The sequence below is a fragment of the Plectropomus leopardus genome, chromosome 20, assembly GCF_026936395.1.
Source record: "Plectropomus leopardus strain MGB_pleo_1.0 chromosome 20, ASM2693639v1, whole genome shotgun sequence".
NCBI lineage: Eukaryota > Metazoa > Chordata > Actinopteri > Perciformes > Serranidae > Plectropomus > Plectropomus leopardus.
The window spans coordinates 19,346,259-19,369,045 of record NC_142195.1 but is presented as its reverse complement, the minus strand read 5'-3'; the positions used below and the strand labels follow the sequence as shown (position 1 = coordinate 19,369,045).

Sequence of the window (22,787 nt, the reverse complement as noted above, 5' to 3'; positions counted from 1 at the left end):
TCATTTAAACCAGTTTAGATCTGATACGTTTTTATAAAATTGTCAAATTCATTTGTTACCATATGGCAAGTACATGCGAATATGGAGGTGATCTGACTGTATTAAACTTATTAGACAGTAAGGGTCAATGACGCAGAGGGAACACTGGGTCAGCTGTCCCGGCCCTGGTTCAAGGGATAGCCCAAGAGGGGTTATTAGCTAGTTGTGGATGACATTTTAGATTTGTTCACCACTTTGGACAGCTCTAGGACTTTTAGTCTCTGAGGGAAAAGAAAGAAGAATTTTGGAAATGTGGCATTCAGCCCTATGGGCTTGGGCTTCCTATAATACTGATAGATGGATAAGGAGAGTGATTTTGTGAGTGTGTGTGTCTTCTACTCCTTTCTTTGTGAGGCAAAAACTCAGCTCTAGACATTGTGAAAAAGGACAATTTTGAGAAGTAAAGAAAACATATATAATATATCCACATTGGAAAGGGCTTCGTTGAGCTATTTTGGGACTTGTTTTATGGTTAAGGTAGGACTTAGAGAAATAAGAAAGAAGTTTTGGAGGCACAATGTGTGTGCACATTATAGAGCATACCTTATTGTTATTCCAACAGCCTGCAACCTAGCTTGAATATAAACTCATGATTATGCACAAGAAATGGACTCCAGGTTACATAAGCATTCACCCACTTGAAAAGGTGAAGGCTCTTTACAGAAAAGTCCTTGAACATTTTAGTTATTTTAATTATTGCCCATTAGGAACAACAAAAATACATCATCTTATCTCAAGAGATGATGGTTACTTGTCAGGGTTCAGTACTTGGGTTTTGCTCAAAAATGAAGACCAGAGTGAATGTAACTCATTTTTTCTCAGAAGCAGAATGACCTAGAAGTAGAAACTTTTAGACTGTATTTTGAAGAGATTTTGTCTGCCATTTGGAATTCATTATCAAGGCCAAGCATGGATGAAGAATTATGAAGCAAAGACCTGTCATTCTTCCATGTAGCCACACAGGCAATACATTGCTGAATTATTCATTTAATTTAGAAAGTGATGCTCGAACATATTGTTCACAAATTCTTTAGTAAATATTCCACTCAGGTTGCAGGAAACATTCAGAAGTAAACTGAATGCTTTAATCATCCTCTGTCCTTCACTCCTATTTGCTCTCATCTCATTGCCTTACGTCCTCCAACACTTGGATGAATGCAAGGTTCACACCAGTGCGACTGAATAATATTTGGTTATTTCCTATAGTTTATGTGAGATAGGCAATTAAACACACACATAATATAAACTCCACAGTTAATTGTGAGCTGCAATGCCATTAACAAGAGAACTTCCCTCACTTCGCTCGAGCTCCCTCTCTTTTTTATCTCTCGCCTTTTATTCATTTCAATCACCAGTTGAGAAAATGAATGAGCCACAATACTATCACCTGTGCTCTCCTCTTGTTTGTCTCAGTCACCAGTTATTGAAGAAGCTGAATAGGATTGAATAGCATGTATTGTGGTGGGTTCAGTGAATAGCCTTGTACAGTTGGAGGTGGTTGCCCTCTAGTTAACACATTCAGTTTCTGAGAGTTTCGGGAAAACAGTTTGGGTTGGTTAACCAAATTAAAAATTTTTGAGGTTTTATTTTGACATTTGTAGAGAGGCCCATGTGGGTAGTAAAAGGCCTACAATGAGCCTTATATGGGATTGTCCATTAGTTCCATAATGGCCCCATGCCAGTGGCCACGTGGATTGGTGCACTATATGGATGTATTACGATACCTGCATACAGCATTGAACAGGGCCTCATTCATTCCTATTAGAGTCGCTCAGTGGCACATGAAGCCAAAATGGTTCAGCTGCCACATATAAAATTACCAGGATAACTCATGGATTATCGGCAATACGTAGAGCAAGCACAATAGAGAGCTGCAGTGGCCAAGCTCTGACAAGTGCGGCCAAGTGGCTAACTTCTGCTAATTTGAATCGTAATAAAATTATTTAATCCTGCAACTCTTATATAGTTTCAAAATGTTATAGGATAAAATCCTGCTAGTAAAACAAGTCATTTTGCAGGGGTTGTGATGCTCAAAAATGTATCCGCCAATTTACTGAGGTCTACTTTGCCATGTAAATCAGTGGGAAAAGGTCTTTTTGGTCCAAAGGGCATCATGTGAAGTGCAGAAATTGCAGTACAGCTGTTTGGCCACAACAAAAATGTTCAAATGTTCAAATTCAAAATGTGCCACATTTCCTGGGGGCTTGGTTTACCCAGGTTGGCCCTATATATGATAATGGGTCCATACCCAATTGATATCCAGGTAACCCTAACACAAGTCTTGTGGGGCCCACTTGGGTAAACCAACCCATGTAGGGATTGGTATGGGGCCATTATGAAACCTGTGGACAGTCCCATATAGGACCCATTTTTCAGCCTATTTACTACCCACGTGGGCCCCACATATGAATGTTGGCTGCATACAGTAGATTTCTATACTCAAATCAGATATTGTATTTGACAAGCTACAAAAAGAGCATGTCGCAAAAAAAATAGAGAGGCTTTGTTCCAACAAAGTGGTATTTTCATCTGAAGCGCACAGTGTTTAGTTTTTTTTTTTTTCCTTTGTTCTGCCAGTGCCTATTTGGTATTTTGGAAACTCTAATTAACTTAAGTACCCTGAAGAGAAAGGACAGGCGCTGTAGGGGGTGTGTCAGTAACCAGCACAATGCAATTATGGTGTCAGATCCCATAAGATCCCATAAAATGACATGTACATTAAAAGTAAAATTTTAATGCAACATTAGCAATAAGTCAGAATCAGTTCTGATCCTTTTGATAACCATTTCTTTATACAGCAAAACAAAATCCACCTTCTCTCCAACGAGTCTAATTTAAGGGGTGTTTATGCATGCTCCTGCTGGTGCTCAATTATCCAGTCTCTTCCAATGTTGGTGCCCAATCTTGCAGCTATCACCAGCAAAGTTATTGCCTACAACATCCAAGTATATACAGGACACTTTAAATTTGGTTCATTACTTAGTTGTATCATCACCAACCCACAATACTTCCAACAGGAACCACAGAATAAAAGCTTGTGACAACACATGGTGAGTGGTAACACTGATGTGTGCCAGCATAGCTTTTATTTTCATATGAAGAGAATGGAGCCCGCCGTCTGCACAGCAAGCACACCGAGTGCTTATGAGGTTGGTTGTTTTAGTTTTACAATTTTAGACTAGTCTTTTGTCAGTACACTAAGAGGTCTATTTGTATGTGAGTGCATTGTGCAAAGTTTTTAGCAAGGAGAGTGTCATTGAAGGGTACACAAGTAAAAACTAACAGGAACAATACCAAATTTAAAGCGATAGTTTGGATCATGTATTTATCTATTTATTGATTTGTTTGTTTTATTTATTTAGAACGCCCATAATCACAAATCAAAATTTGCTGCAGAGGTCTTTACAGCACGCGACAACCCTCGTTCCTTGGACGCTCACAGTGGATAGGGAAAAACTCCCCCCAAAAAACCTTAAACAGTTTCAGCTTCTCCAAACTGTGGGGTGTGCCAACCAACATCTGCTGTATGTAATTCACAAACTGTAGATAAGTATCTAGTACAGCCTCACTTCAGAATATCCAAACTATCCCTTTTACATAGTGTTTTCTGCAGAGTAAGAATGGACATCATGTCTTTTTAGATTCAAATGGTTTTGGGAATTAGACAACATTGTTCATATAAAATCTGAAATTATCTGATCTAAAAATCATCCATGATAGTGTTTTAGTTGATCTGGACTCTTTTCTCTAAACTCACTTGTGGTTAAGCCCTCCAGTGGGATTGCATTGCTGTTGTATTGAATGAAATTATATGATTCCCCACTGCGGATATAAGGCTGTGCACACCCTCTGATATGTATCTTCTGTAATCCCACCCTGTTTCAAATTACTCCCATGCCGTCTTGAACAGGTATACCATGGGGTATGTTAATAACAGTTTGAAAGTACTAAGCATAAACACTTTGCACCCTGGCTCACTGACTCATGAAATTAACGCCTATGATGTTTTATTTGTTTTGTGCTTGTTTTATTTGTTTTGTGTTGTACCTTGTGTGGATACTAAAGCATATAGTCCTATATTGTATTCTCTTCTAATATCAACCCTCTGTCCTCTCTCTTTTTCTCTCTCTCTCATTGAAGGCTCGTCCTATTTCTTCAAGGGAAAGGAGTACTGGCGAGTACCGAGCAGCGACATGGAGGTTGAGGCAGGATACCCTCGCCTCATCGCCACAGACTGGCTACTGTGCACTGAGATGCAGTCAGACTCTCCGGATGCAGAGCTCAAAAGCACAGAGACGAGAGTTAACGTGCATCATCACCCAGACCACGCAGAGAATGGATACGAGGTGTGCTCCTGCACCTCTGACACTGCCTCGCCTTTAGGCGCCCGGCCCTCCCCATCTCCCCTGTGGTTGCTGCCACCTCTCTGGACGCTCTCGCTCTCCCTCCGCTCTGAACTGCTATGATGCCAAAGCAAGGGACAAAGTTCCTGAGCTGATTGGTGAAGGGCCAGTGGACACTCCTTGGAAGCAAAAACTGGAATTTTCTCCTTATTATATCATTTGGTATCCCTTTTGCGCTAATTTTGCTGTTATTTATTTTACGTTATTTGGTGGGCACAGCCAGCTAGAGTAGTTGTCCTATAAGGCATCATGCCACACATGCTTTATAAAAGGTTTTTTATTTGTTTGTTTGTTTTTTTTCACTAAATGGTCAAACTGCCTCATCTCTACAAGTAAAAAGGTTATAGGTTAATTAGATGTATTCTATGACTGTGATTATTTGTCTTCATGTGCAACAGGTTTACAACTGCAATGACTCACATACAGTCAAGTTAAAGGGATCCTGATATAAGCAGGTGCAAAGGTAAACAGTGTGCCAGCACACACACTGTTCCCGGTTTGATTTTATTACAGCAGATGCATTATTATAGGGTCACATATTTTCATACTTATCTCGAGGGGTATCTAGCCATGTAGATGGTTGAACTTTAATGTAATAGTTTCTGCCTCTGCCCAAATATAGTGGAGGTAAGTGGAACTTTTTTTTGTGCTGTTCAACACAGTGGGAAATTAGATTTGTAATGTCTCTTTGCAAAACATTGTTGGTGTTACTCTGGATAATCCTCAGAACTCATCTGGATGATTTAGTAGTAGTTCCAACAGAAACTCATTCCAAGAAGAGATTTTGGTATTGTACATTTCTGCAAATCACAAATTACATTACATTTGTGCTTTATTGTATATTAAGTTAAAACTAGGCTTAGGCGGTATCAAGGTATTTTGGTATACTTTGGTATTTAGAAATCCTGAAGGTAGGATTTTCACTAAAAACACAGATGCCCATCTTCCTATTAAACTGATACAGAGATGCTATATTGACGATGTACCTAATATAGCGCACAGTCCACAGCATCAGAGTTCAGTCTCTTCTGACCTCTTCAGGACTGTTAAAAGTCGGCTATCAACAGCAGAGCGATATTTTCATATAAAACTGGGTAAATTAAAGGTTATTTTTACTAAGTCAGAGTTGGTAGTTGTTTGAACAATTGTTTGAACTAATTAGACAACTAACAAGCCTGAGGTGGTTTTTGTGAGTTTTGTTTTGTTATTTGGAGTTTAAATGAAGTTTGTCACTATCATCCTCATATAACGTATACTGTGGTGGAATGTCAGGAAGGTATTAAGGTATGAAAATAGGTACTGCCAAAACATGGTTGAAGCTTTATGTTTCAACAATGCTGTAGCGAATGTGTGTTTAGGTTTAGTCACCAAAAAACATTTGATTACAATTGGGAATAGATTGTTTTGGCTTAAAATACCTGGTTTTGGAGCCACAATCCTTACTGGAAAAGTAGTGATTTCTTGGTAAGAAGCAACCACATTTGTTGGCTAAAAACACTTGAAAAACAACAAAGGTCTCACAACTGTTTTTATTGTATGTTGGTCTTGAACAATAGTTCGCAGTGTCTTGCAGACGTGGCAAGCCATCCACCATCCCCTCCACCTCCAGATGACAAAGTCAGCTCATATACTATACTTAGGAAATGTTGATATGATACATTGGAAACACACAAATGTAATGTATTCATGATTTGCAGAATTGTACAAATTTCTCCTGATGACCGGGCTGAATAAAAACAGTTTACAGGAAAGTCTTCAGATTATCCAGAGTAACACAGACATTTAAATTTGAAGTTATAAAACTAATTTTTCAATGCTGTGTGCACCACTAACACTTCCCATTCACCAAACATTCAGTTTTCCAACTTCTTACTGTGAGAGTCGTAAGGATGGATGGATGAGTAGGTGGATGGACTCTCAGCACCAGTTTCCTCAGCTGTTCTCTGAAGTGAGGAACTGGTGCTCATGTACGTATTCCCTGTGGTTTCCTCATTTCCACCTCCGGTTCAAAAGCATTCCCTGCTCTTGCTTTAGTTGTATCTTTTGTATCAAATTCAGATGAAATAATGTTCCAGTTTATTTTGCTTTGCTTTGTTCAGGTCATAGAGTTTATAGAGTCTTTTTTGGACCGTTGGATAATTTCTTTTATCGCCCCTAGCTCCTTTGAAGAATCACAACTTGGCGCCTGGATTTTCTTGCTGTTAAGATATATTTACCTATAGACTGATATATTTGAGTTGAAAGGTTCTGCAGTTATTGCATAGCCGAGTGGACTGTGTACATTTTAAGCTGTGTTTTCTAATGTAAAATATTTTTGTAGAAAAATTAAAAAAAAATATCTGAATGACTTTATTAGTTAGCTGTGGTCACATGAATTTTTAAGGAGACAGATTATTTTGAGTACTCAGTGTTGCGGCTGTGTGGGCGTGAGTGTGTAATTATTTAGTGTCATTGAAAAGGAGCCCGGCCTTGAAAGCAGATGAAGGTAACATGACAGCTTGCAGACACCAACTGGGAGCCGCTCTCCATTTCTCTGATGTTCTTAAGCATGTTTCCTCTTGTAATGGTCACTACTGTTCGTCAAGAATGCAAACTGCATCATGTCAATCACACCACACACTCGCTCTGTGTGGCTTTATGAACAGATTTGCTGGCAGAGAAGTATACAGTATACCCATGTTTCTTAAGGAAAGAAAATCAGGGAAGTAATGTCACCTAGTCCAAAAATATGCACTTGCTCAGATACTGCTAATTTACAGATCAAAGTTAACAGGGTGTCAGACCTGTCGAGTGTTGGTTGGCACACACACACACACACACACAAGTAAACACACACAAACACACACTGGTGTAGGTTTGTTTTCTGAGGTTGTGATGGGTAATAGATAAAATGAGGCAGTGCTGATCAAAATAATCCAAGATTCTTTGACTGTATCGCCCATTTCTCATCTAAAGTGTCTTCAGAAGTTATTGTAGGGCACTGTTTAGCTGTAATACAGAAGTCTGTAAGCAGGAAGTGGGCACCTTCCTGCTTACAGGAAGAAAAAAACAGAAAAAAAGACAGTGCTTATCAAAAATGTCCTCAAATGTCTTCAGAACATATTTTAATGCATTGTTAAGATGTAATACAAACGTTTGTGAACTTGAATTGCCAGCCATACTGTTTCCTGTATTTTGAAAACAGAGGCTGGAAAACTGAGATGAAACAGTAAAGCTAGGGAGTGCCAATCAAATATTAGATTATGTCACTGCATTGCCTATTTATCACCTCAGTATTTTCAGAAACATGTTTTAGCTCACTGTTTAACTGTAAGGAGGGATTGTTTGTTACTGGCCAGCTGCCATATTGTTTTTGTCCCAAAGCCAACTAACAATGTTCTGGTATGCTGCAGTGCATTCTGGTAGTTGTATATTTTCTACCTCTTGAGCAAACATGAATGCCACAGCCCTTTTTTTCCTGTGATTTCTCTGGTAATGTAAGACCAATTTCAAAACTACTTGCATCTTTCTACTTCATAGACATCCCAGTTTTGTGAATAGACCAACAGTCATTTACTTCTTTTAAAAAACATTTAGTGACCCCATGACCCCCCTTATCCATAGTGGAACTTGCAAACAAACAATGAACTCACCTTTGTTAAAGATCACATATAAATCATGCACAGGCACAATTACAATAAGCGCATGTCTGTGCAGGTATTTGTGTGGATGTTTGTTCATTTATTCTACCTAAAGGCTGCAGATGAACCCCAGTAAAATAATGCAGACCCAAACACTTCTTTCTGTTTTGAGGTAAAATAAAGTTTAAAAGTTTAAAAAGTCACTCAATTGCCATTTCTGCCGACAGCAGCAGTTTACCTTCCCCCCTCTTGACACGCTCGACTGGTATTATTAATTAACTGGTTTGGCTCAGCAGCCACCGGGAGAGCACCTGCACCCGCAGGCTAATGCAGCATGGATGGGTCACTTTTTCTAGCTGTATGTCCTGTTTGGCAAGACACCATTACCAGAACAATTATGTGTGTTTTAATTTATTAATATCAAAATGTTATTGAAAACAGAAAGTTATCATTTTAAAAGTTTCTCTGAATATGCTAAAATAGTTTCATCATCCATGGAGCGTCTTCTAAAGCTGGCACATGGCACTCTCACTGCTTAAGTCTCCAGATGGGCCAGCCAGAACCAATCAATCACTCTGTAACTAAAATATTCACAAGCGGAGGAGCTGCTTGCAAAGCTGAGAAGCTGCAGTGGGATAGTTAACAGGAAGAGAGCGTACAGTAAGAGGAGAAACAACTGGACAATAAGTGACAGATTAATAGACAGATACAGGGGGTGAGACACAGACAAGCAGGCAAAATAAAAAATAGAAGAACTGGCAGCCAGAGAACAAAACCCCCAGCAAACACAGAAAAAGACAAACAGATGTAGAGATAGAAAAAATGAAATGTCATCTCCAGAGAGACAGTGGGAAAGATAAAGAAGCAATTTAGCAGTAAGTACATAATCCACAGAGGAGATAGGAAGCAGTTTCCTCACAGTAGCTGTTCATACAGTCTGTTAAAGGCCAATTCTGTTTATCACAACTCTGGCCTTTTTTTTAATAGTTGCGACCAAAATGTATATCAGTTATGATACACTCACCTGCATCACATTAAAGTCAAACAAGATGATCAGAGTGGTTATAAACAAACTTTATGGCCAGATTATATTTGAGGATGAAATCTGAAACATCTAAATACTGCAATATTCTCTCACTGCGCACAAGACCTGTGTGCATGGATAGCATTGGAAATTTGAAATTTTAAAGTTGAAGCAGCATGTTGGTCTGAAAACTGTGATGGATGTGTACAAAAGACATTATGAGCAGCCTAATGCTTTTACCATTTGTCTTGTTTTCTCCTTCAAATCCAAAATTGATCATCTTACTGCAACATTTCTTGCCATGTCTGACTACTTTTTGCTGCCACATTCACAGATATCATCAAACAACAGAGGTGGGACCAAGTCATTGGTTAGCAAGACACAAATAAGTCTCATTTTTTTACTCTGAAGTCTAAAGTCAAGTGCCAAGTAAAGCCAGGCAAGTCTTGAGTCAAGTCTCCCATCCTAAACATTAAGCTTTAAGTCCTAAACAAGTCATAATAAGCTATTCAACAAATGCAATGCCGATATTAAATTTACAAATATTATTAATGCTTTTTAAAATTTGCATTTATTTGTTAAATGAAGTTTGCTTAGCTGTTGGGGTAATATTAGCTAAGCATAAGCTAGATGACTGTTAATATTAGCCTTGACTTACTGTTCTTTTGTGCAACTTCAAATGTCAAAAAAAGTTGGAAGTTGTTGCATCTTTGTCTGTAATTTTCGACCTGCGCATTTTATATACTGTATTTCATTTTTTGTTGAGCATTGCATAGTCTTGCAAGTGAGCAAAATTTGCTTTGGTATCAGTTTTCCAACTGGCGCTCAGTAACACAATGTTAGTTCTTTACAGTTCTCTCTTACAACTTGACTAAATCTTGTCAGAGTGGTTCAAAGTGGCTCTGGAGAAGTATCAACATTTTGAGAATTGATAGTGTTAACGATAGTTGATTCAAGAAATAAGGGAAATTAATTGATTGGTGGTTTTAATTTTTGAAAAACATACTTTCTCAATCTTTAGGCTTTGGGGAAGGCATCAAGTGTTATGTCAAAATGCTCAAGTTCAGGCAAAGTCACAAGTCATTAGTGTGGAAGCCCAAGTCAAGTTGAGAATCTTTTTTGATTTTGTTAAGTCGATTCTAAACTCATGACTCGAGTCTAAATCATGTGACTTAAGTTCACACCTCTTCCCAACAAGATGAGTATTACCTATATGAATCATTTTTAAAATATTCAAATTAAAACCTAAGATGCAATGAAAAGTTCAGCTTTCAAATATTACTTTCTAAATAAAACTTTGCAGAGTGCCATGTCAAACCCAAAGGTCCCTGTTCAGATAGATGCCAGTTGTCAGACCTATGACAAGATGCTGCTACCAGAAAAGGACAAAGCAAAATTGACTCTGTATGCGTGTTTGTGTGTGTGTGTGTGTGTGTGTGTGTGTGTGTGTGTGTGTGTGTGTGTGTGTGTGTGTGTGTGTGTGTGCGTGCGTGCGTGCGTGAGTGAGTGAGTGAGTGAGTGAGTTTTTGCCTCAGACAGGTGAGGTTAATGCTCTGCAGTGATATGAATTCTGAACCATGCTCTCTATCAGACACACTCACACTCTCTTTGTACTGCTGGTAGCTTGGCTAACCTCACACAGACACATGAATATGATTATTTGTGTGTGTGTGTGTGTGTGTGTGTGTGTGTGTGTGTGTTTGTGTGTGTGTGTGTCTAAGCTTTTGGCTTTCAGGATAGCCCCCCATAGACTGGGAGGTGGTGGTCATGGGGAAGAGGAGCAGCTGTTGTTGTGGCTGTCCATTTTGCATTTTGCCTGTCCTCACGTACACATCAAAGAGCCTGGAGCAGGACCCCTGAAGCTGGCACAGGTGCAGAATACACAACATGGACCTCTAAACACCTGACAAGGAACAGTGTTGGAGCTGTGGGAGATGCCGACGAGATGCCAAAGGGAGCTGTTTTTGGACCACAATGAAAATCCACAACTATATGAACCGGCAGCAGCCCAATTGTAGGAAATACAGTAAGTTGTAAAGCATGATAAAACCTCTTTTAACTTCATGTGGATATGGCACAAATCAGCACAAATCATATCAATGCACATGGAATACTCATGAGCTATGAATCCCACTATCTACATCCTCTGCAGGCATGACTGAATTCAGTCAGATATGAGTGGGTTCAGTCATGGTACAAGTATGTAAATTTATTTAAATATGTAACCAGCCATGGATCATTTTCTTTATCCAGAAATGACACCTTAAGGCCTTTGCAGCCATTATCAATGGCGAGGCAGAGCCAATCAATCAGTCTGAGGTGCGCTGCAGTGAAGCTGAAATATTCACTGCTGGAGCAAAACTTAGACTGTGTAGGAGGATATTTTGAGGCGATGTTGTAGGATGTAAACTGTGAGATGCACCACCTGTTGCTCAACACTGCTTTCTTAACATGTCTGAATTCTTTGCAACTATAGACTTCATGACTTATGCAGGTAATGTAAAATAAAAAAAGAAATTTCTGTTGCTCAGAGCCAGAGGATCCTGGGTTTGTATCGGCCCTTTTTATGTGGGTGTTTTTGTGTGGTTTTCCTTCAGGTGCTGCATGGTCCTCCCTCAGTCCAAACATATTTGGGTTTTTGTGATAAGGTGAGCTACAGACCATTTACCCATAACAAGCAACCATCATCATGAGTTATGGTTAGCTTTTATAGAAGTTATAAGCTCATACTGACAAAGAAGGCATGTAAAGGCAATTTACGTTAATCCTTAAAAGGCTAGCATAGCACCGATGCTACACTAGACATGTTCTACAAAAAGATTTAAAAACTTTACTTTTCATTTATGATAGAAACAAGCTTAAAATTGTGTCTGAACCGTGAGGTTCTCAGCTGTCCGGGGAAATTTGAATGGTGACTTCATGACAAAAAGAGCCAATTCATTGTGCTTAGGAGTGAGAAGAAGTGAAGGGTTCATTGGCCATCCCACTTTATGACCCAGGACCACGACATTTTAAGTTATGAATTGCTTTTTTTCTCTCTTTTTTTTTTTTTTTTTGCTTTTAGCCATGATGATGAGAGCACCTCATCTGCCCCACTACCCTCCATATCCCCCCACTGCATCATCTGGCCCCCAAAGCACCAAAATTTATCACTGTCACCTTGTCTATGAAAACAAAAGTGCCCCAGACTGAGCCAATAAGTGGCTATAACTCACTGAGGAAAAGGTGTATTTGCACTAAACTTCACATGGAGCTTCAAAACCTCAAAATTCAAAGTGACAAACTAAATTCCCTGGTTAACTATGACATTATTCAACAACTTTTTTTTCAGTGGGTGTTTTCTTTTTCATGTCAAATATTGATTGACCACACAAAGGTAATGCATGATGGTGACTTAACACTTGCTGATTCTGAGCTTAATTTTTCAGTCAGTGTCTGCAATTATGTGTTTCTTTCTATGTAGAAGCAGGATGAGGATTTCTGAGGCAACTTGGCCTACTTGGCCTACTTTCAAGGTGCATGGAGAAGGTATGTAAATCAAAGGTGCAGAAACTCCAGCAACACTTGTAGTATTTAGAACAATCTTATTGTTAGGGATTAGGGTTTGGTTTAAATTAATTCTTAAAATAATTGAAAATATGAGGAAAACTCAACCCTACTGTACTATATAATGAATGTATGCACATACAGTATTTGTTGGGCTCTGATGCCCTCTGTTGGTGATATAATGTAACATTTTGACACACAGAGATGTCAGATGGATAGATGATCTTTGTAAACGTAAACAGTCTAAGAGGTCATATCAAGCATGGTTCTAAGCTAATCTTAAAAATTTAAAAGGAGGTTATGCAGTGTGTACTGTAATGTTTTTATCATCACTGCTCAACACTGAAAACATACATTGTAAGCATCGCCTGATTAAGAAGTGATGCCTAGACCATCTACATGAAAAGGCTTAGTATCAGCATATAGTAGCAGTATTCAGCTTTTTGTTGTTGTCCAACATGTTCTCTGACCAATATCAGAGTCATATTCAAAATGTAATGATTATGTCATAGATCCACATATACATTACTCAGGTGCAAGTGGTTTAAAGTTCTTTCAGTGTTTCACTAAAAGCAGTCCTTCAGATTTCCCCTGAGTCAACTGATGCAATGTCGGTAGCATGCGTATCTGCAGGGGTCCTGGCTCTGATCTTCTCAGGCGTCTTGTTAAATATGTCTGTGGGCTTCTTCTTAAACTGCCATTTCTCAGTAGGTTTTTTCTTTTTTTTGTACTCTCTCAAGTGCTTCGACCTCATCTTTCATCCCTTTCTCCTCTGCCTTCACTTTCTCATGTCCTTCTCTTTGTCTCGCCTTTTTCTCTCTTCTTTCTCTAATTTTTCAGTTTAATTGATTCATTAGCTTCTCCCTTTCCTCTCTTTTCATCAATTCCTTTTCAATTTCCTTTAATCTGTCACACTTTTCATGCTAAAGTGGAAGAGTCATTCCCTCTACATGGAAATCTTTCAGTTTTAAGGTGTCCTTGATTAGACCTTTACAGCATTTACAGTGTATTTATTTTTCTCAATGTTAAATCTACCATGTATAAGAGTAGATTTTATCACATTTTGAATGCACAAGACACAGTGGAAGAGGTTCAACAGCTGACAAAATAGTTCAACTGACAAACACCATCACAAGAGATTTCCTGATATCAAGCTGAATATTGTATGTTTGTCTGTCAACTTAGCCTCAAGTCAAACTCTGTAAATGCAAACATCATATTTTACAACAAGAATGACAATTAATAGTGTAATCTGAAGAAGGAGTACTTTGCGTTATTATATTAGGTACAAAAAGGCTCATTTCCCCAACTGCATGTGTCAGGGTGCTCAGCAGACTGGGGAATTATGGTCTGCAGAAAGGGCTGCTTCTCCTACAGGCATTTTCAAAATCCCCCTGCAGTTAGTTAGGATATGTTTGTATTGTTCAAGATTGAGTATATATTGTATGAAAAGTTGTTTTTCATAGTAAATATATATATAAATATCCATCAGGAATGTATTGCATTTACTTGTGCTATCATAAGATCCTCTCTTGTCTTGTTCTTGTGCTGCTAAATGCTACTTTTCCCTTCTAATATTTTATTTTTATCTTTTCAGGGAACTTTTAATGGATGACTGTTGAGGCTGAGGGTTGAAGTGCTGCATTATGCGGATGCATTCATCAGTTTTGTACAAGACAAGACAACAACACACAGAAAATATATCTACAGACAACAATTGTGAGTAAATGGGTCATTAATTCAGAGAAATTTCAGTTTTTAAGGAGAGATCCAGTGGGGGGCAGTATTGGCAAATAAGTGCTTACGTGAAACTTCATTGTGGTTTCTTAACATTTTTTTTTCTTATCAGTATAGCTGTGGGACAATGATGAACATTAATATACCATAGATGTTTGTTAATATCATAAAGGTAGTATATCTTAGCCTTGATACTGTATCTCTCTCGGGAGTCCTTACATTAGTGGGGAACTAATGTTACAATTCAGCTTCACAGTTTTCTTGATCATTGACTCGTCATCAGTTTTACTTGTTAGGTCGGCACTGCAGCGCTGTTTGAAAGATGCAGCTGGAGAAAGTTGTTTTTAGAAGCTACGGAAGTGTTATAGATTGACCCTCCCCACACAAACACACACCTCCCTTACCCTGGATTTGAAATAACTGGTTCAGGGAGTACCTCCAATTATTCATCCCACCCCCTCAGCCACTCACCATCCCATGGCATCCGCAGTGGTGAGCAAATCACAGAACCACGTCTCTAAGTTGCAACCATGGGGGTCATGCACTGCATCCTCCAGCTGCAGCTTAGACTAACCTTTTAGAAACTGTTGCAACCACATCATTTCCTGTGCCATGAGTTATTTTTACTGCAGCAGAAGTGATGCATCACAGACAGAAGATGCATAACAAAAGTAATACAGGAGAAGTGCTTCTGACATCCAACACATATCTGTGATCATGTAATCTGCAGTTTACTATTGGATTTATGGCAAATCATCGGATAAAACAGTGAAATTAATGATCTAAAATCTAATGCAAAACACTGACTGTACTTCATTTGCATTCCCATTACAGCACTGCCCAATCATGCTGAAAAAACCATTAGCAGAAGCAGATGTTAGTGATATCTTTCTCTACACGAACTTGACTTTGTAGCATAGTTGCAGAGGTGACACATGCCGCAGGCAGGAACAGACTAAATTCCATCTTCAAGCCTCAAGTTGATTTAAGCAGAAGAGAAATGTTTCAACACGCCTGCAGTCAGAGCGGAGAGGCTGCTCTTTCTAAATGTGTTGTAAAATCAGGAGAGGTGGATCAGGTAGATAATATGTTAATACTTTACAGTATGTACATTCTCAGAAGCAAAATTCCCAATATACCCTCAGAACGTTTGATCCAAAAGTTTAAAGTAAGCACAGCTTAGTTTATACACATAGAAAACAGTCAGTAAAACAAACTTAAAACCTATCTAAAGAATGAGATCATTATTGCAAATCATTCATCTCTTTTGTTTGTTCTGCTGGTCATTCTGCTGGCTGAAAGGACTTTTCAGATCCAGTTTGTTTGAGTGTCCCTTGACAGAGAGTGCACTGCAGAGCAGCAAAGGGCAAAATCAAGTCATAGCTGGTCTGGAGAGCTCCTTGACTTCTTAAAGGGTGATGAAGCAGTAAAGTCAAACAAATCTTACCGTCTGACCTCAGAATAGACATATTTTGAAGCATGCTCATGGGAAACCTGTTTTATTTTAGTTTAGTTAAAGGTCCAGCATATAGGATTTAAGGTGTTTTATTGTCAGAAGGGAATATAATATCCATAACAACACTTTCATTTGTTTATAATCACCAAAAACTAAGAATAATTGCATTTTTGTAACCTTAGAATGAGCCATTTATATCTATATATGGAGCAGGTCCTCCCCCACTTAGCCTGCCATGTTGTGTCTATAGTAGCAAAGAATGGATGAACCAAACACTGGCTCTCGATAGGGCTATTTGTGTTTCCACACTGGCCACTGTAGTTGACCCACAACTTGGCAGACAGGAGAAGTTTCAGTTGGTTGCAATGTTGCAATCTTACTGCTAGATGCCACTAAATCCTACACATTAGACCTTTAATTTTTGTCCCATCACTGTTTATATGATTTAATTAACTCTTCGGGGTTGTTTTTTTGTTCAGATATAATAAATTATCATAGGATGAAGTGAGTAAACAAGCATGTACTTCAGATACTCTTATTTATCTTAAGGGGGAACTAAACCCATTTTCAGAATTCTTACATGCTATTCCTATGGTCTGAACAGTCCAAAAATATGAGTAAAATTGAACAGCTCCCTCCCAACTCCAAAAACTAGAGTGCTAAAACTCATATTTGTGAGATCATCAAGTATAAAGTCTGGAGCTGCTACATAGACAATGAATGGTGAAAGATTTTCTAGATACTGAGAGCATCCGAGAGAATGTTTTGAGTGTATGGGTACATTTTCTGTTACAGAACCAAGAATACTGCAATAGAATGAAACTCATTTGGGTATAAAAAGAAAACAAACAGTCTTTAGCTCAAAATCATCCTCAAATTAATTTTCTAAGGACAAGGTCAAGACTTAATACTTGATGACATCACATGACTTATTTCTCTGGTTTCTGGCTTTAAGAGATAGTAATTCATATTCACAAATACTTAAACTTTCCAGAGCCATGGAAATGATATATTGAATTCTTAATAAAGGTGGTGTCCCCCTTTAAGAAACAAAGAGTTTTAACCACTCATCTAGTTTTTGTTCCTTTTTTCCTTAAGTAGCTTTAAGGTTACAAAATTCCACTCTGTCTTTCAGTGCCATATATATTCTGTATCAGTTTGTTCCAACTATTCAAGAAGCTGTTTCATATTGAGAATTATGGTAATATTCAAGTCTTTAAGATTCCAGTTTTTATCAGGGTGACCCATTTCACCAAATGGAAACATTCAGAATCTTCTGGTCATCATTTCAAACACACTCCCCTGAAAAAAAATCAGCCTGACATGTTTGGTATCTTTTGGGGATCTTCAGGGTTTGAAGAAGGTTTCAGAGATTACATAATTTTCCTGAATGAAATGTATGTAGGACTGAACTGATTTAACTTTTAAAATGGTCTTCTAACTACTCTCCCCTTCCTCCCATCAGTCTTTCATGTGAACGGGCTGCTAAGTGCTGGCTCCATCAGAGAGCCCGCTTACCTCCCAGGGTACAGGAGGTAGTAGGTAGGTTGGTGGAGGGGCTGCAGGGGGGGCGGGCCAAATGGCCTCATAGGATAAGTAGCATTGTCAAGGCTACGCCCCAACTCCAATCACCTCTGTAATCCCTCGATTTGTTCTCAATACACAACCAGAGCTGCCAGGAAAGGGCCTGTTGTCTGCTCTTTCATCCCCCCAGGGGACTTTGAAATTCTGCTCACTGTCCTTCAACTTGGACTGAAGAAGAATAAATCTTTAATGCATTTCAGGCTGAGTTCATACACAGTGTGTGCGTGAGCACTGCTGGATTCGTCATGATCGGGTCTTGGGCAGATTATTATGTTTTTTGAAAAGTATGTACAAAAACCATTGTTGTTGTTTTTAGTCCCTAAAAGTCTGTTCAAAGATCTCTATGAACAACAACAAGGCCAAACTGAGTAAGTCAAACTAATCAAGAAAGGACACACTAAGGTATTACATATGTTTATGTTACTGTTTAGTTGATTATGGTTCAAGTCTCTTTAAAAATAGTTTTGGTATAAAACTAAAAATCACTTTTCTGGCAAAAGTTGTCTCTCTTTGATGAAGACATACCTATATATAAAGAGTGGCATTCACTCCAACATACCAGTCATATAATGTCTCATTTATGTCATTATGTCATTACAGAAAAGGGCACAAACAACAATTGCACACATTCCCATAGCATAGCAAATGAACAGCATCAGGTTATATTCTCACCTGGCCCCTAAATCTGCTCCAGCTACACCCCCCTTGGCTGTTGAGACCCCACCCTCTCTGTGATGACCAATCAAGTTCAAGTCTCAGACTTGTCAAGGATAGAGACCCCTGACTACAGTGTTAGAACATCTGAAAGCAGCACTTAGTCTCAAGACTGCTGCACTGGTGATCGTAACAGTAGGGCACAGTAATATGCATCACATCTCTGGTAAGTTTTGGATCTAACTAATGTGCAATGCACGCATGTGCAATGTGACACCCTACTGTTGTTTTTTTTTGTTTTGTTTTGTATTGTTTTGTTTGGGTTTTTTTTTTTCATTTTGGGATGTAAGTAAATGGTCACAAAGTAAGATGCATTGCATTTCTTCATACATATTTGACTTATTTGAAGAGAAATTGAGTTGAACTTGTACAAAACTATCCTGTCCTGCAAATTGATGTCTCAACATCTGCATGCTTTGTCCAGCTGCAATAAACCTGTCATGTTGTGTATATGTCTGATGTTAGAGCTCCTTTCTCCTGTATTTTCTCCACAGACTCCAAATCAAATCTGAGCATGCCCCGGTTCCCTCCAGCAGCTGACTCATACCAGCAGGGCTGCATCAGGATGACCCTGGAGAATGCTGATCTCTGGAAGTCCTTTCACAGCATCGGAACAGAGATGATTATAACAAAGCATGGAAGGTAACAAAACTGGCCACAAAATGAAGACTCTCTGCTTTTGGAAAATACAGAATTGTTGTGAACCATTAATCTCATGGAACACAACCAACAAGATATTGCCTATGCTAAGGTTGCTGAGCAGGATCTGCAACATTATGTTTCAAGGATCACAGGATATCATCATTTTCAGAAACATCTAAAACCATTCAGTACCACATGTTATGATTTTTTGTATTTGTTTCAGGAGAATGTTTCCACACTGCAGCATCAGTCTATATGGCCTCCAACCTTTTGCCAATTACATCGTCATGATGGATATGGTTCCTGTAGACAGCTTCAAATACAAGGTAAATGCATATGCAACACATACACTGTAGGCATTGTTTTTGGCTACATTTAGGGTTTAAAACCAACAGACTGCAGTATGTAAAACATAGCAGTCTGCAGCCAGACTCTGGTCTGCCCACACTGGGCCGTTCACTGCTGAATATCAAAGCCTTTCATTGCTTCCTGTTTGTGCACTCTCTGTTGGAGGCCCAATCAATTAGCATCCCTCCCTATTCACAATTGGTGAATGAGGAGCAGTCAGCCATCCATACATTCAACGGCTCCTTACATCCACTGCTGTGGCCCATTTGGTCACAGATATTGCTTTTAGCACACACTTGGTGTAGAGTACTGTAGAGCATTTTGAGAGTTTGCCTTTTGGTTGCTGGTGAACTTGTAGAAAACAGATTTTTGCTTTCAAAATAGTTAAACTGACCCAAAATCTCTCTGTACATTGTAATGCAAAACCTTGCAATAAATTCTGCCCCCTAAGACGTTTTATGCACCACAGCTTTCTTGTCTAGCATCCGTCATTATGAGTTGGGAGAAAAAAAAAGATATTTTATGCTTCATGAAGACTTCTAATTAATCAGACATGTCCTCAGGTCTCACACTTGGTAACCTGCCTCCCTCCCTCCCCCATTTCTCTGTAGTGGAAAAAGGAGCAGTGGGAGGTCGCTGGGAAGGCTGAGCCCCAGCCCCCGTGTCGGACATACATGCACCCAGACTCCCCTGCTCCAGGAAGTCACTGGATGAAGCAGTCGTTGTCCTTTCTCAAGATGAAGCTCACCAACAACACCTTGGACCAGCACGGCCATGTAAGAAACCACCATACACACAGAGTCAAAAGGATTATGCGATACTATGTTTTATTTACTCAGTGTGTCACTCTGCTCTTCAGATCATCCTACACTCTATGCATCGCTACTACCCCAGGTTTCATGTCACCCAAGCAGACAGTCCTTACACTGTCCGCTGGGGCCCATTTCAAACCTTTTCCTTCCCAGAGACGACCTTCACTGCAGTGACCGCTTACCAAAATCCAAAGGTATGAACTCGAACAACATTACAAAACTTTAACTGAAAATAAATTTGATAGTACATCTGTTTGGTTTAAAACAAAACACCCTGCACCAATCATTTCCTGTTTTTAAGATCACCAAACTGAAGATTGACCACAACCCCTTCGCTAAGGGATTCAGGGAGGGAGGCACCCATTCCCACAGCAAAAGGTAAAAAAAACAATAATATGAAATGACTTTTTTTTGTAATAGTCTTCTCGAAATAAATGAAAGACAGACATTAATAATTAAACAATGTAGCTAAAACATCTTCTATGTTGAGCTTTTTGTTATGGTTTAAGGCCAATATAACATTAATATTGAAAACTTAAATCAGAGCACGCAGATAAATGCAATACAAATGTTTAAAGGGACAGTTCACAACAAAACCAAAATATATTTTCCTCTTACCTATAGTGCTACTTATAAGTCTTATTTGTCTTTGTGTTAGTTGCAGAGAGATATCAGCCATAGAGATGTCTGCTTCCTCTTAAATATAATGGAACTAGATGGCTCTTGGCTTGTTGTGCTCAATGAGCCAAAACATACAAATAAAAAATAAATTTAAAAAAAACAAACTCAACAGCGATGTTCCAGAAATCATGATGATGTTACTCAAGATAAAAGTCACATTTTTAATTAGTGGGGTAAACGTTCCCTTTAAATGCTTATTTATTTTTCTTTAGGTGTCGCTCAGACAGAAGCCCTCCTTCAAAAAGAGCCACACTGGAGAAGAAATCTGTTTGCACAAGTCCTACAGGTAAGATTTTATAATAATTGGGTTCAACTTTTCACTCTTGCAGCTTGTTTGAAATCATACTATAACAACAACTAAAATCCTGGTGATGTGAGATGGTATTCTTTGAAATTAATGCCCTATTAAACATTGTATTTCCCTCTCAGGCCTGCAGAGGATGCCCTCCACCTCTCAGTCAGCAGAGGAGGGGAGGGATCAGGCTTCCACACAGCAGCTACTGAAAGGGGGTGACCTTTCAGCCTGGGCTGTGGAGCAAGACCCATCTGAGAGTCTTCATGCTGAGCCCCTGGAGCTGCAGGAGTATGACTACAGCTGTGAGGAACAGATGGTGCCTGCATCCATGCCATACCAGCCCTACAGGTATGATTTGAGATGCCCAGGCTGAGATCAAAACCAGTGACCCTTGGAAGAACAGAAAAATAAGATTTAACTGCCATGTTACTCTTTCATGTCTCCAGATCGCTAGAGTACACCAGATATTCTCTGCCTTCCAATGAAGTAGATGTAACACACACCGTTGTCCACCCTCCACCTCATCCACTTACTACAGCTGAACACAACCCACAACAACATGGCTTCTACCATCATCCTCACCACCACAGCCACACAGCAGACTGGAGCCAATACCCACTCTTCTCCTACTCCTGCTGGTGAACTTTGACTCTTTGCTATAGTGACATCATTAATGGAGGCTAAAACCACTAAAGCCTTTACGGAATGGTGTTATTCTAAGTGGACCAGCAGGCCACTCCAGTTTGTGTTAAAAGTATATAATTGTGTATAAAATCCCATATATTTCTGAGAGCTCAAACATGCAGGGTCACTTTAATTTTTGTCGGATTCACTGGACAGAAATAATTTTCATCTGAAATGGACACATGACCTCTCTGTCTTTTTATATTCCTGAACACATGCAAGTTCAGTCTGAGCCTGTGCGGTTCTCTTGTGTTAAAATAGACACAATATGTGTTTTGACAGGCAGTATATTCAGTGTATTGTGCTATTTATATTCATCTGGGAAATAACAGTGAAGTTTAATCTGCAGGTGTTATGAAAAGATATCCTTCCATACTGGAATAGACATATAATAAGACTGTTATGGTACCACATTGAGTTATCAAATTATTTTTTTTTTTGAAAAGCCACAAAAGGTTTTTCTCCTATGTTGATTTTGTACTCAGCTAACACTGACAACTGGAACTGCTTAAAAGACAATATTGTACAAAAGTGACTAATGTAATGCATAAAAAGACATACTTTAACTTGGCACCAAATTGTGTGAAAAATACATAATTTTTTATTCATATCAAATGTAATGTTGTGTTAGACTTGATATCTAATAAATTGTATTGGTCTTTAGAAGCTGAGAAAAGTTTTGTCACAATAAATGGAGCTGAACAACAATGGGTAGTCCTGTGTGACATTCAGGGACGCTTTTAGGTATTGGGATTAGAATTGAGGATGCATAGCTAATCTGATTCTTAATGGGTTGGGCTCTGCTAAATACAATTGATCCAAATCTACAAACAAGCCACATTAGCAGCTCTGTGAGGCTGTATTGAGACACAGCAGTGCTTTGGGCAAAATGCATTAAAGTGCGTATATGCTCACAGTGACAATAATGTCATGCTTTTGTTATGTGGTATGTTTACTGTGTTCACTATTTTGGTTTTACACATGCAAACGTTTGCTAATTAGCATTTAACACAAGGTACGGTAGAGACATAGGGGATTTCAGTAGGTCAAGAACCAAAGCATTGAATACATGTAAAAATTTGACCTAACAATAGGGCTCTGATCTCCAGCCTTACTAGAATTCATCCTGAGAGGAACATGAATGTCTGTGCCAAATGTAATGGCAATCCTTGTTAAGATATTTGACTCAAAACCAACCTCAT

The 22,787-nt window shown here is 38.9% G+C and overlaps 2 protein-coding genes across 3 annotated transcripts in view; both read left to right on the top strand.

The window, feature by feature from the left end:
- The window catches only part of LOC121960011 (matrix metalloproteinase-17-like), an 85,478-nt gene extending 77,213 nt beyond the window's left edge, over nucleotides 1–8,265 (top strand). For both annotated transcript variants that reach the window (XM_088071223.1, XM_042509597.2), the window contains exon 10: nucleotides 4,180–8,265. In XM_088071223.1, the coding sequence (XP_087927349.1) occupies nucleotides 4,180–4,505 (326 nt within the window). In that variant the 3' untranslated portion in view covers nucleotides 4,506–8,265. The remainder of the gene's footprint in view (nucleotides 1–4,179) is intronic.
- Nucleotides 8,266–18,444: 10,179 nt separating this feature from the next.
- LOC121959439 (T-box-containing protein TBX6L-like) lies at nucleotides 18,445–22,251 on the top strand. The gene is made up of 8 exons (XM_042508709.2): nucleotides 18,445–18,765; nucleotides 18,989–19,091; nucleotides 19,725–19,889; nucleotides 19,973–20,119; nucleotides 20,227–20,303; nucleotides 20,819–20,892; nucleotides 21,036–21,249; nucleotides 21,348–22,251. Exons 1-8 carry the CDS (start codon nucleotides 18,575–18,577, stop codon nucleotides 21,541–21,543), a joined length of 1,167 nt encoding a protein of 388 aa, XP_042364643.2. The 5' UTR covers nucleotides 18,445–18,574; the 3' UTR covers nucleotides 21,544–22,251.
- The last annotated feature ends 536 nt before the right edge of the window (nucleotides 22,252–22,787 follow it).